Source organism: Bombyx mori, chromosome 12 (assembly GCF_030269925.1).
Source record: "Bombyx mori chromosome 12, ASM3026992v2".
Classification (NCBI taxonomy): domain Eukaryota; kingdom Metazoa; phylum Arthropoda; class Insecta; order Lepidoptera; family Bombycidae; genus Bombyx; species Bombyx mori.
The window spans coordinates 5,599,872-5,615,003 of NC_085118.1; the positions used below are offsets into that span (position 1 = coordinate 5,599,872).

Genomic DNA, 15,132 nt, shown 5'->3' on the forward strand with positions numbered 1-15,132 from the left:
TTGATTGAGGCACTACGAAGTCTGCCGGGTAAGCTAGTATAAAATAAAATTAGAAAAATGCCACTTCCTTCTTGCACTAGTAACCTTCTGCGTCTTATGCCTCAGTAGCGTTAAATGTTTTTTGGCTATTACTAATTAACATTGTATTAACATTTCTTCTTTTCTTCTTTTTGATATGACATGAAATTTTTAGACATTTTTATTAATATTTCAACAAATATGTAGTACTGTTTTTATTATTATTATTATTGTATTCCATTTTCGAGCCGATGAATTGCCAATGCTATGTACGCCATTGTTGTCACATGCATCAGGCCATAAATTAAATAGTTTAAATTTATTTTCAATGTTAGATGTTTGTGATGTGGCAGTACTTATTTAAATAAATAAATTAAATAAATAAATAAACGCAGGTATGGGGTTAACTGTTCTGCTCATAAACAGTAAAATAAATGTCTATTAGTTGCGAAAACCGAAGAAAATACTAGACTAAAACTGTTAAACGAATCCAAAAGTGCACAATAAGCTAAACATTTAATCGTTCTACGTCTAAGCGTGCTCTTTTCGTGCATTTGGTCATTTCGCGACGCGTTTTATTTTGCAAAACATTTCATAACACGACCGAACGATCCTGATCATCGCAATCGCTCTCTTGGTTGAGCCGGTATCTTTTATTTTTGATACTCAAATTGACGAAACGTCTTGCTTAATACAGTATCTCATACTTGGTATATGCTTTAGCGTATGGGTATCGATACATCGGAGTACTATGGAATATTACAGGTACATTAGTGAAAGTAATTTATTTCAACGCTCAATAGTTCGTTTCCCAATAGTTTGCGTTTAGGTCAGACTACTATTTTGATCCTATGTAATTTACATAGATTAAATGTTACAGAGCATTAATTTTGTTATAACAGAATAAATCAATATTAAATATTGCACTAAAAAGTGTAGATTAAAGATTTCGATGTCACCTGACTGTGATATATATTATATATTAAAAAATTTTTTATTGCTTGGATGGGTGGACGAGCTCACAGCCCACCTGCCGTTAAGTGGTTACTGGAGCCCATAGACATCTACGACGTAAATGCGCCACCCACCTTGAGATATAAGTTCTAAGGTCTCAAGTATAGTTACAACGGCTACCCCACCCTTCAAACCGAAACGCATTACTGCTTCACGGCAGAAATAGGCAGGGTGGTGGTACCCACCGGCGCGGACTCACAAGAGGTCCTACCACCAGTAAAAGCTACTTCAGCTTCACCCTAACGTTTCGGTGAGCTCACGGGGTTGAAACCAGAAGTGTTGCTAACACTGGCCCTAGCAAGAGCAGTGCTTCGCAAAATCTACTACCGGATCGGAAACGCGACCCACTGAGAAGATTCGGCGAAAAACTCAGTAGGCTGTGTCTATGGGTTAATTAACTCGTCGAGTCCAGTAAAGCTGACAGCATAGGTAAGAAAAAAAAACTACTCGTAAATAACTATTAACCTATTCTTCTTCTTGCTTCGGTATCCTCAATACTGAGGGTAGTGACCACCTCCTCGCAACAAGAGCTTATTGCGGATCATTCCACGCCATTTGCCTTTATCTGCCGCCGAGTGTAGAGCATCGTGAACTGTGGTGTGGTGTGTGGTGGTGTGGTGTGGTGGTAGTGCGGATCTGGTCAGTCCAACGTGTCGGGCCTCTACTTCGTGGTCTCCTTCCGTTCACCTTGCCCATACTTGCCTTGACTATAATTTATATTTAAATAACCATTAAAGTCTTAAGATTCCAACAATAGCAATTTTTTTTTCTTGTATGTCGATTCCTTTATAGCTTTATTTTGTTCTCACTTATTCAAGTTTGAGAACGTCGTTATTATTTTAATTACTTCTAATTTAATTACTTTGCTATTCAGTTATCAATGTTCTAAAAATAAAAAAAATAAAAACTGAACTTGTAAAACAATTTCTTATATTTTTCGTATCCATGGCGAGCTGTATTCAAATTAAATGATTTCTCGTGAAATACTTTCTTTGATCTAAGATAATTAGATTTTAAACCCAGTAATCCCTAAAAGGTGAACACGCTTCTATGCACGAGTACCTAATGTAATTAAGATTTCACGCTCTACTATGTAATTTCAACACACAAGTCAAAAAAATGTGTTTACATACATACGTACTAATGTGTAAATGAAGACCAGATTATTGCGAAAGTGTAGGTAGTTCACTGTTGCTTCTGTTAGACGTAGGAGCTTACGGCCCGCTCAGTGTTAAGTGGTTACAAAAACTATCATGAGAATTCCGCAACTCACCTAGATACTTGTGGTCGAAATATTATGGTCAACTTTATGGTCTAACTACTATCTCGGCCTTCAAATCTGGACGCTTGATTGCTTTGCGACAGAAATAGGTGAGATGTATCTTCCAGTTCTTTCTCACAGCTCGTGATTATATTCTCTGTAGAATATCTATATAGGTATATATAAAAGAAAGTCGTGTTAGTTACATTATTTATAACTCAAGAACGGCTGAACTGATTTGGCTGAAAATTGGTGAGGAGGTAGCTTTTTATTTTTTATTGCTTAGATGGGTGGACGACCTCACAGCCCACCAGCCCACCTGGTGTTAAGTGGTTACTGGAGCCCATAGACATCTACAACGTAAATGCGCCACCCACCTTGAGATATAAGTTCTAAGGTCTCAGTATAGTTACAATGGCTACTCCACCCTTCGAACCGAAACGCATTACTGCTTCGCAGCGGAAATAGGCGGGGTGGTGGTACCTACCCGTGCGGACTCCCAAGAGGTCCTACCACCAGTGATTACGCAAATTATAATTCTGCGGGTTTGATTTTTATTACACGATGTTATTCCTTCACCGTGGAAGTCAATCGTGAACATTTGTTGAGTACGTACTTCATTAGAAAAATTAGTACCCGCCTGCGGGATTCGAACACCGGTGCATCGCTACACACGAATGCACCGGATGTCTTATCCTTTAGGCCACAACGATTTCGAAGCTTAGAACCAGGAGAAGGACATAGGATACTTTTTATCAAGTTCCCGTGGGACGTGACATAAAACGTGGTATAAAAAAACGAAACTGATATGGAATAACAAAACGCAACTGACAGCTAAACGTAATATATTCTATGGTTAATTATAGTAGAATTTTGAAGTCGACCGGTTCATGTGTTTGAAACAAACTGTGTGGCGGAACAAAGTTCGCCTTGTCAAAAGACAAAATGTAATCCATAAAATTAACCTGTGCCTTGATGTGTGAGTGATTCATGAGGAATTTCAATCATTAGGTAAACACTAGAGAAAACGTCAAACTGGGCGGCCATGTCACGTAAGGTGACGGTTTCCGTAACTGGAAAAAAATTAATACAACTATCACACATATGTAATTTTTACAACTGAGTTTCTAAGAATGAGTTAAAAGCTTAAAAAAAACCTTGAAAGGGCGAAGAAAATATGACGCACGTTTTTTTCTAAAATAACATTCCCTTGCCCTTGTCGTTTGAGATCACCTCGTAATTACATGTAATTAGGCGACTAATATACGTTGTAATGTCAAGGTCTGGTCTGTCACAGTAGAGAAGGCGAACAGGTACACAAATTACAGGTATGCAATACGAGTGTGTACCTGTAAATAGTCTATTTTTAAATCAGTAAAAATAATAGGTACAAATCTGAAATAGCAATAACCTATATAATATACCTATATAATAAATACCTATAAGCTTAAAAGCGTTTTATAAAGTACATCTCGAGTGTGTACCAACCACCATTCTGCCCATTTCCATGGCGTTGAAGTCAGTTCTCCTTCGTTTATTTTTCCCCTACCTAATCTGGCAGCCTAAGGAGTTATTCCAGCTATTATCGGATGGGTAGGTAAGCTCACAGGCTCAACCTGAGAATTCTCTCTAGGCTAACACTAGCAAACCTTAGCAAGAACAGTGCTTCGCAGAATCTACCACCGGATTGAAATCGCAACCCACTAAAAAGAATCACCGAGAAACTCAGTGGCATTCCCGTTTGAAGTGTCACATATTTTAATATGAAAATAGTTTACAAAAGCAACCCGTGCTTCTTGGAGGGTGGTGGCATTCACATGTTATATCTATAAGTTTCAGTAGCCACTAAGCACTAGGTAGGCCGTAAGTTAGATCACACATCTATGCAAAATAATGAAAAACTTAATTTTAAACCAAACCCGTTCGACCCCCCGACATTAATACTCACAATACGGTACTGTGCGCTAGTTCTTGGCTATGGTTCAAAATAAACAATATTCACGCTATATCCACGCAGGAACCCACGCTCGGATGATGGAAGAGTTCTTTCTGGAACACCAACTGTACAGATTCAATATAATTATAACATTTTTCGTCTGTTGATCTTGAGCATTGGATAATTCTGTAGTTTCATAGTGCTCTAATATGAATTTTTTATTTTTATTTTGTATGTATAAAGTTGTACTTCGTGCGTGAATTATAAAAAATTAAGCTACGTCTAGTGTTTTAGATAACTAAAATTTCAGTGACGAAAGAAATTAAAAAAAAAACCGCCACACTCCTTGAAGCACGAAATCGAAGTCTCTATTGTATTTTATAACAGAATTCTAGCCTTTATGAGTAAAAAGGTGACTGGTTCACTGCGTTAGTAGGCTAACAAGTGGTACTCAGCCGTGCGTGTTGCAATACGCCCTATCACCAGCAGATGTCTGCTGGCAATGCTAGTACCCTAGTAACACACGCAGAGAACGCTTCCCTGCCTATTCTTCGATCAAATCTTTTTCGACACTCACAGGAAGAGATGGAGAAATGCTATTCTTGTCCGACAGCGACACAGCCGAATATCGAATGTATCGATTGAAATAAGATTCACAACTGAAATGCTTTAAGTAATACTAAATTAAATCGAATTTATCTGCTTTATTTACACGTCCGTGTTTTAGTAGATGACTCCTCAGTACCAGATGATACCTTCTTGGTTCCACTTGTTTCTTTATTTCATTACGTTTGTACACGAAATATGTTTAGAAATTATGTGAAGAACCAAGAGAATAGTCGGTTTTTCTCAATTCAGATGAGAGTTCGGCCTCAGCTTAAAACAAGGTGCTCTAAGAAAAATCCATGCTAACATGAAAGGTTGGATGAAATTATAAATTTTGGAGAGAGCTCAAGATTTTTTGTAATTATTTTTATACCTACTTACAGTAGAGCTGGCTACTCACCTCAAAATATGACCAGCTGCTATGTTAAGATGTGTTTCGTTCGAAACAATTGAAAAATGTATAGGTACTATGTTAACCCGCGAAACCACAAGTTTGCCGTGGCTGCTTAGTTTTTTTTTTTTTCTTTTTCTTTTGGGCTGCTTAGTTTACTCACAAAACTTAAAACGTTCGAATAACAAAATTCGATTCTAAATTCGAAGCAATTTTAAAGTTCGCTAGAAACTTCTGCAAACCGAAGATGTTAGATGTCGTAAATATTATAGATACATTATAAACTATAAAGACATAAAGAAGAAGAAGTTGACAGGGAAAACTGATAATCGGCGTTGATAAAATAAATAAAAAGAAATAGAAGAAAAATAGTATTACAGCATTCTGGACTGTTCAAAATTCAAATATTCATACATTTGATATAATAACCGGCAAACTTCTTGAGCATTTGTTGACGTAGTGGGGGTAAGTTTGCGCATGGTACACTCACGTGCAAAAACATTACTTACTCTGCGTCATAATGCTATTAAATTATTAAAATCAACATATGTATTTATTTATATATTTATTAGAACATCAACAAAACATATAGGTTAATAATTGTAATAATTTAATCTTGGGGTAAAATAGATATTCCTTCTATTAAGTCAAAACTAGAGCTGTTGCCAGGTCTTGGTTCAGTTAAAGCGAAGCTGGTATTTGTAATTTTTTTTTCGTTATCATAATCTTGACCATCATCATCATCACTGTTTTCATCACCCGAGTCGCTATCATCGTGATGAGTCGACATAGGGCTCATCGGCGTAGTTTACAACTCGGTCGATTCGGTCTTCTTTTTTGTCTATAATTAATTATTTTTTGAAGATATTCGATTCGTAGTAATCGAATGTTACTTTTTTCATTTACCAGCTTCCGATTATTTTCTGTTCTTTTTTTCCATCTGAAGCCTAGCTCTTTCATAATTCGTCGTAAGCTTCATTCCGAGCCATTAAAATTTATATCTTCTTTAAATTCTTCGAAGCCTTTCTACGGTACGGAGTTTCGCTGCTTGTTATGTAGTTATTATGATTACATCTTTTTATTACAGATTGAACGAAACTATCCATTCCGGTAACTTTCTTCTTCCCTGATCTTTTCTTACCCGGAGTCCGAAACACGGCGAGCAAGCCAGAGCCTTTAGCTTCGTTAATAATGCACCTAACAGTACTCACTGATGTTTTTGTTGCTTCCGAAGTCTGTTTTAATTTTTCCATATCATTCTTCCCCTGTTTTATAATGAAGCAATATACGTCGTACACAAATTTTCTACCCTTTCTTTTAAGTACTACACCAGTTTGTCACGGCATAGTGTATGTTTTATAAAAAATCAACAAACACTCAACAAATAGCAATGGCAACAAAGTCCACAAGCAATTATAACAAATAACTTAACGATTAATAACGATAGACTTTCCACTGTACGCAAGCGTACTTTTGGGAGCAAGCGGAATGAGGGCGCGGTGCGGGACGCAAGGTTCGACTGATCTACCAATAACGCGCTCGATACGATTTCCCCTGCCCCCGCGCCTCACCCTCACCACCAAAGTGACCTAAAATTCGGTTCTGCGCAGTCAAGGTCATTTGCTCAAGAAGTTTGCCGATTACTATACTTTGTTGACTCCCGTAAGTATGTTAGGTATATAAACAAAATTTCATTTTCCAAATAAATACATTTTGGATATTTTTTAAGAATGAACGAGTTGAATGACCTACATGTGACTTTGTGGAAATAAAATTATATTCTGCGCCAAGACCGTAAGACGTCCCTCATAAATTATATTGCGTGGATTGACGTTACGAAACGGATGTTGTTGCTATTTAAAAAAAATTACTACCGCTTGCTAGCTAACTACGACTATAGCAAATCCTTTTTTTTTATTGCTTAGATGGATGGACGAGCTCACAGCCCACCTGATGTTAAGTGGTTACTGGAGCCCATAGACATCTACAACGTAAATGCGCCACCCACCTCGAGACATAAGTTCTAAGGTCTCAGTATAGTTACAACGGCTACCCCACCCTTCGAACCGAAACGCATTACTGCTTCACGGCAGAAATAGGCGGGGTGGTGGTACCTACCCGTGCGGACTCCCAAGAGGTCCTACCACCAGTGAGAAAATGCATAATCGCATGTTAAACGTCAATATCTTGAGTGAACTTGAGCGTCACCTATCTTTGGTTAAAACTTAAGATTGTTTGAAACCTAAGACACAGAAAACTTTCTTGGTGTGCCGTACAATCGTACCAAGTTACAATACAATCCGATGAACAGTTAAAGAATATAGCACCGCATATATACCGCATATATACCGAAAATCGAATTAACTAATATACGACCTTTTGAGTATAAATTCCTTTGTAAACAGACGAAGTATACAGGCCACGTGATATTTAAATGACGCGCTCATTTTTTACTGAATCAAATGTGTTTTCTTCATCTTCAGTTCTCAATGTAATACAAAAAACCAACATGCATGCATTCGAGACTCCAAATCACGCGCATCACCCTGCAATATAGCAACCTGCTATTTCAATGTACCTATTACATCGCTCGCGATACAAATACGATTGACGTTCCAATCTGGTCTGTACCATTAATCGAATAATTAAATGATTAAAAAATAAATGTTAATAACTCAGATATTCATTCTTGTCTGATTTTTAATAATAGGGAAGTCCAAAGGGGGATTTCGCGATTTACTAAAGCGCGGCAGATTAATATACAGGGGGCAGTTAAGTACCTTCACCAAATATGAACCTCATAAATAAGGCCAATAGGTCACTATGACGCTTGAGTAAATCCCCATTTAGTATCGTGGGCTCCCCTACTATAACGCGAATCATGCGTTCCAATTTCAATGGTGCGACAATCTATAGACTATAGTATAATACAAATGAGATTTCGACCACATACGAAGCGGTGATGGTAGCAATGTGGTATTAGTAAACTCCAGCAACCACTAAACACCAGGAGATTCGCGATATCGTTCAGCAATTTAGGCAATAATATGAATTCACATAAATGTACCATGAGCATATTTAAAACTGATTTTACGGTTAAATGCCGCGTTTTTATCGTCTTAAAATTAATTCCGACCGCTGCAATATTTGACATTTTTAATGGTCACAGACGACGCTAAGTGCTAAGCATAAGTTTCAGTTTTAAATGTGTTAAAAGCTTTACGGAAACTATGAAAAATACTGTATCATAACCAAATAGACTCCACATTTCACTTCAATTAATCTTTAACGCAAATTCAGCGCTTACAAAAATCGAACGAACGTGGTGTGTAACAAAACACATGCGCCTGTGATATTTCTGTTTCTGTTACGAAATCGTAACTTTTTAATGATATTAGTTTAAGGCGTACGTAATATAACCAGTCTGATTAAAATTACCATAGTTCTGCTATATCTACCACTTCAGTGGCAATAGTTATGTGCTCCAATTGGTCGGTTGCGGAAACCCGCAAAGTTATTACAGCTGTCTATATTATATAACTATATATATACATTTTTCGGCACCAAGCTTGGCATCAAGCAGCGTCTGTTTGCTATAGTTCCCGACGAGATTGCCGATCCACAGAACGTTTTGTTGTACAAGGAAGGGTGGAGGGTACAAGGTCGCGCGGGAGGTCACCAATGCGGTGGACCGACTAAGTTAAAACTACAGTGAGAGGTCCCCTAAATGAGTGCAGTAGAATGGCCTCGAGCAGGGAGAGGTGGCGAGATATCGTGAGAGCATCTAGTCTACCCCCTCCAATACTATATGACGATCACGACCACTCTGTCAAGAGTGACACGATTGAGAAAAAGCCGAAATATTTTCTTCGCAACTGAACTAGACTCCAGTTTATTTAGGTACTAGAATACAGTTACAAATACACATACAACGCTGCACCTTACGGTTTATGATTGCTAAATAAAAAATATCCTTTTTTCAGGCTTAGAATTGGTTTAATATTAAATATTATAATATATTTTTTTTATTGCCTTTGTAGGCAGACGGGCATACGGCCCACCTGATGGTGAGTGGTTACCGTCGCCCATGGACTTCAGCAATGCCAGGGGCAGAGCCAAGCCGCTGCCTACCGCAATTTAAGTATGAACACAGTCTTAGGTAAAATTCTTCTTGTAAAATTCGTTCAATATTCTTTAAATTCTTAAAAAAATCTTATCACATTTCAGACTAAAATATACTTTTGTTTGTCGTTATTGCTGTATTATTTAAGTACTACATACATCGCAAAAACGATTATCACAGGTCTTATTGTTTATTTATTTATTTAGACACACCAAGATAAGCATGGATACCAAGTTTCAAGTCAATCGTTGCATAGTTCAGTAGTTTTAATAAAACATCCGTAAAAACCACTGATAACCACTTTAGATAAAGACAGCAATATCTACTTCTCATAATTTATATGGTAGTCAGGCTCAACGCTTCTAAATTACATTAATCATGTTCAGATAACGTGCAACAGCTGTGTCCAGTCTTTTATTAATGAAAGTACAAAAATAATCCATTCAATTTACTAGTACCACGCCACTCACATGATTAACATGCCGCTGTTTCAGTATTAAGACAGTCTGCTATTTAAAATTGTTATTACAAGTAGCACTTATTTTCTCAAGGTTTAAATCGGTTTGAAATTATTGCTTGATTAGAAGAAAATGTAATTAATAAAGAAGATTCGATGGAAATGCAATGTAACAAAACAATATGACTTCAGAGATAGAGGGCAACGCGTTTTTTTCCCTACTTATGCTGATAGCCTTGAGAGGCTATTTCAGCTTCTCCTTGACGTGTAGGTGAGCTCACGGGGCTCAAGCCGGGTATGTTGCTAACACTGGCCCTAGCAAGAGCAGTGCTTCGCAGAATCTACCACCGGATCGGAAACACGGCCTACTGAGAAGATCTGGCGAGAAACTCAGTGGGCTGCGTCTATGGATTAATTTACTCATCGAGCCTTTCGTCGCAAGCGACGGGTTTGGCGAGGACGGTGACCGGACACACAACGCGTTGCCATCGTGTTATCTTTATGAAAATATATATGGTTTGGAAACTCTCAAATATTAACATATACGTTACAACACTTACTCCGAGACATATAGACAATTTCATGTAAAAACATAATATGACCCTAAACGTCTCTCTACGAATCTCCGCTTGAAGACGGCTAAAATAGAATCCTTCAAAAATATTGTTTTGTACTGCCGTCGTCGACGGATCAATAAGTCTTGGGTTAAATTTCCCCGTCCTTCATGGATACCTACCTAATACCTATCGTAGAGGGGTCTTTAAAACCTCATTCGAAGAGCACGTCATAGTGCTCAAAAGACACCACGCAAACAAACCTGCTTCGGCGACGAGTAGTCCCTATGTAAAAAGCAGATTCGGAGATCAAACTATACCTACCTCAGGCGTGTAATTTCAAAGCTCATGTGCTATTTTTAGTAAGCACATTTCACATCACCAAACGCATTACAGAAGTTACCTAATAATCTCATAAAACATTAGACGCAACGCGAACCTTTAATTCTTAATGCGTCCTAATTGTACTGATTTATCGAATGTTACAATCCTCATACTGCCATAAATAATAACATAAATATAGTTAATTTTGGCACTCCTTGAATGCAATTCATCTATTTTGGAACTAGAATAATAAATATATCACGCATCGTAAATCACCATAAAGTTTGTGTTTTGTCACATTATATTATTTGATTATAAGAAATGTAAATCAAACAGAATCTATTTATAAATAGGTAGTGCCAAACACTTTTAGCTACCATTTTATTCGTATCCATTGCGACGTGCTATAAGGAGGGACTGTTTCTTCTTTTGCTATTTCTTTTACGTCATCGAATTTTGGTTCTATGAATTGCATTTTATTATTATAAATATTTACACTACCACATAGATTTTCAATATCAAAAAGATTAAAAAAAAATTAACTGTATTTTACAATTTTTTCTGTAGTTTCATAAAGTGAGAAGAAAAAACAAACCATGTGTAGCATTCCATTATTTTAAGTACCTACCAAAATAATATTTCATGAATTCCTTCTCGGATACTTGTAATAACAATTTTAAATAGCCACTGTCTTAATACTGAAACAGCGGCATGTTTATCATGTGCGTGGTACTAGTAAATTGAATGGATTATTTTTGTACTTTCATTAATAAAAGACTGGACACAGCTGTTGCACGTTAACTGAGCATGATTAGTGTAATTTAGAAGCGTTGAGCCTGACTACCATATAAATTATGAGAAGTAGATATTTCTGTCTTTATCTAAAGTGGTTATCAGTGGTTTTTACGGATGTTTTATTATAACTACTAAACCATGCATCGATTGACTTGAAACTTGATATCCATGTAGAAAATACATGTACTTAATGGATAGGCTAATATTTATATGAGTGTTGGAGTCGCTAATAATAATGACAATAAATAATAATGTTAATTTTAAATGCCCGGCGAAGCGGGCAAGTACGGCTAGTCGCTTATAAGACCTAACTCCAAAAAGATTCAACAAGTCAAAATAAAAACTTCTATTTAGAAATTATCCTTTATTAAAAACGTTAAATATTTACATTAAGTTAAAGTGTAGAAACGAAAATTAATGTAACAAAAGCCGTTGACTAATACTTAAAATATATTAGGTAAAATCTATCACACGATCTTTGACATAGCGTAATCGGCAAGATAATTTTGAAAGTAAAAAAATCATTCAACCAAATTCTTCCATGCACAAATACTGATATCAATGTGGAAAATATTGGGAAAAATTTAGAAGCAATTTACATGTGGCGGGTGTTACCGAAGCCACCATGACCGGACTGGGAGGCGCCCTTATTGAAGCCCATTTGGAGGTTAAGTTCAGCGTTGTGGGCCCGAAGTTGTTCTTCCGTGAAGGTACGTTCGTTCTTATCAGCCATTTTAGGTCCTAGCTGAGGTCCTGTAAACTCGGGATGTTTTTGAGTCTAGAACAAAAAACATAAATATTAAATTTAATCCCAAAGTTACAAATATTTGTAGTTGTACAATAATAATTGAACTTACAATTCTTCCCAGAGCGTACAAACATAATGTTACTTGGGGAATGTTACGCCTCTCAAAAAGATCGGCGGTTTGGAATATTTCTTCTTCTGGTACTCCGTATTTCTTGATTGCCGCTTGGAACCTGGAATGATACAAATACAACGCTGATTTTCATATGTAATTTGGTATAATGATTCTGCGTATGCTACATTATGAAATAATGATTTAATCATTTTTCTTACAATGTATGTATTTGAATGAGTTTATCAAACGCTTTAATACGACTAAAATTAATTTTTATTAGATTTATTTACTCGATGATTGGTTACGCTAATGTACAAATTTATGTGAATTCATTAATTATAATATTTTATTGTATCATTTAGGTACAATTACTTAGAAATTTAAATTTTATGGCATTGCACCTCTTTGCAATTACCTTTGAATGTTCTCCATGAGCTGGAAGTTGGTCCCTTTCTCTTGGATTTTTTTCACTGATCCAGGAGCCAATTTGTTGGCCAATTTGCAAAGGATCACACCGTCCCTTAGCACATCCTCGTATGCGCCATTTGGTAGCGGCTCTCCCAAAACATCAGAGATCCAAGTGAGAACCTCTTGTTCTTGGTCCTTGTTTCTGGCCTAAAATTTAGCAATTTTATATAAATATACATGAAATAAAATCTTGGCATTACTCTCATCAAAACAATCGCTTGAAAGTCGTTTGAATGACATATTTTAACGATATTTGACGTTGTTTTATTTTTTTAAATAAAAGAACACTTATTGCGGCACAACTATAATAGGTAGTCATATGCTGTCGCGATACTTTTTGTGAATAATAAAGTGCTCTACAAAGTCGTAGTACATTCTTTTATTCTATCATCAATAGTTTTCGCAGGGTACGCGAAGTAAAGAATATTTTAGGTAATTTTTTTACACCTTATGTTACATTATTGGAGTTTTAGTAAGGATCCCTGATTTTTTTCAAAAAAGATTATAGCCCATGTCACTCGGAAATAGTGTAGCTTCCAAACAGTGAAAGAATTTTTCAAATTGGTTCAGTAGTTTCGAAGACTATTCACAATACAAACAAACAAACAAATCTTTCCTCTTTTTAATATTAGTATAGAGGAATAGATGAATTGTCACTAAGTGAGTAGGTACAAAATATTTTTTTCTGTTCCTAGAAACATAAACATGCAAGTCTTGAACGTTGGCCATAAAACGTTCGTTCCAGTGCCAACTCGTACGTTGGTTAGTTGGCTTATTCCAGCATCATCTCCCGAAATAACGCGATCGTTAACGTAATCATATTGCTGTAATCCGTACGATTAAGCGTTGCGTCTGGAGTGTTTCGTAATGTCACTAAATCGGGTACTTTTTCCCATTATTTTGATTAAAAATAATTGAATCGACTGCTCATTTATAAAGCTTCAAAGTTCAACTCCTGTGTTAGATCTAACATTGCGTCCTTAAAATTAATAACAACATCATAAATAATGGACGAATATTAGCAACCGCAGTAAACATATTTATTTATTTATAACTTTATATACTAGACAATACAAAGGCGGACCTAATTATTATGAGTGAGCAGTAGTTACCACCGTTTTCTCTCTCATTGCCGAGAAAATATTCAGTTTCAGTTCAAAGGTGTCCTATCTTCTGATGCCAATAATTGGTCTTTAAGTATCAGGGTTCATTCACTTTGTGTCGTCAATGGGTTCTCGTACTAACTAAAACTAAGTTAATTTCTAGTCCCCTATCCATATTATCGAACATAAACGTTCGTTATATTAAACTCCTCGCAAAGAAAATTAATTAGAGAATAAATATCTTTGGGAAGAAAATAGGTTGTAATCTATTAGGCATTTCATGATAAGTGCGGGCAGCTGTGTATGCGTATCCAATGATCATTGACGTCAAACAGCACTCGACTTTATCAAAATAGTATTGTTATTTATTACACTTTCTCTTAAATATTTTACGCTGCATTAACATTGTTATGAAACAATTTGGCTTCTACGCAAAATTATTAAAATTGCCTTTTCAATTTTTCATCAAATCTTATTTCGATAAAAAATTGAAAGCTAATTATGTATAAATGTTTTATAAAACCAATGAAAATTTAATACGATTACGAACCCATTAAATACTCTTTGATTTGTTTTATATGTGCCAAAAGAAAACCATAAGCAAAGCATTTTGAAAAAGGAAAATCTAACGAAGTAAAAAATTGTATTTTCTGTATTAAAACAAAAATATTTTACTTCTACACGATTATAATGATGCTTATGCTCGCCTTGGTTAGATAATTCTAAATAATGCTTACGTACAGGCATTTTGTGCAGGCGAAATCTGGTTTCTAAACTAGTTTCTAGGGCGGGTTTCCACCGCGGTATCAACAAGTGAACTGCGTTCAGTGTGGATGCGTTCGTCCGCCTTCAGAACGCGGGGGCGGGCGGGAAATCTTCGTAATATAACACAAGCATAAACATTGTACAATGTGCCGTCATTTTTATTTACATCACCAAGCGGTAATGTTTGTCTTGTTCCGGCTTATAACGACGTATCTTTGAGTTTTAGAATTGTTTAAACTTTCCGAACGAAAAATTTGAGTTGAGTGAATTTATTAAATTTAATCACTATTAAACATATCAGTTGTATATGTGCCTCTCTTTGTAATTATTTCTTGGGGTGGAATATACGGATTAGTATTTTTGTAGGTACTGATTTTTTTGGGTTTGGTGCTCCTCGACCCCAGCAGAACAGTTGCATATTAACCACAAGTACTCTTACTTGCCCTGACATCAGTTC

The 15,132-nt window shown here is 36.2% G+C and overlaps 2 protein-coding genes across 2 annotated transcripts in view; one reads left to right on the forward strand and one right to left on the reverse strand.

Annotated features, from left to right (window-relative positions):
- Window positions 1-15,132, forward strand: part of LOC732975 (muscular protein 20) — a gene marked incomplete at its 5' end in the record, with an annotated part of 40,502 nt that overhangs the window by 13,420 nt on the left and 11,950 nt on the right.
- Window positions 11,829-14,966, reverse strand: LOC101738621 (myophilin). Its single transcript, XM_004929404.5, has 4 exons — window positions 14,652-14,966; window positions 12,755-12,954; window positions 12,337-12,457; window positions 11,829-12,257 (listed from the first exon to the last, which is right to left on the reverse strand). Exons 1-4 carry the CDS (start codon window positions 14,655-14,657, stop codon window positions 12,075-12,077), a joined length of 510 nt encoding a protein of 169 aa, XP_004929461.1. The 5' UTR covers window positions 14,658-14,966; the 3' UTR covers window positions 11,829-12,074.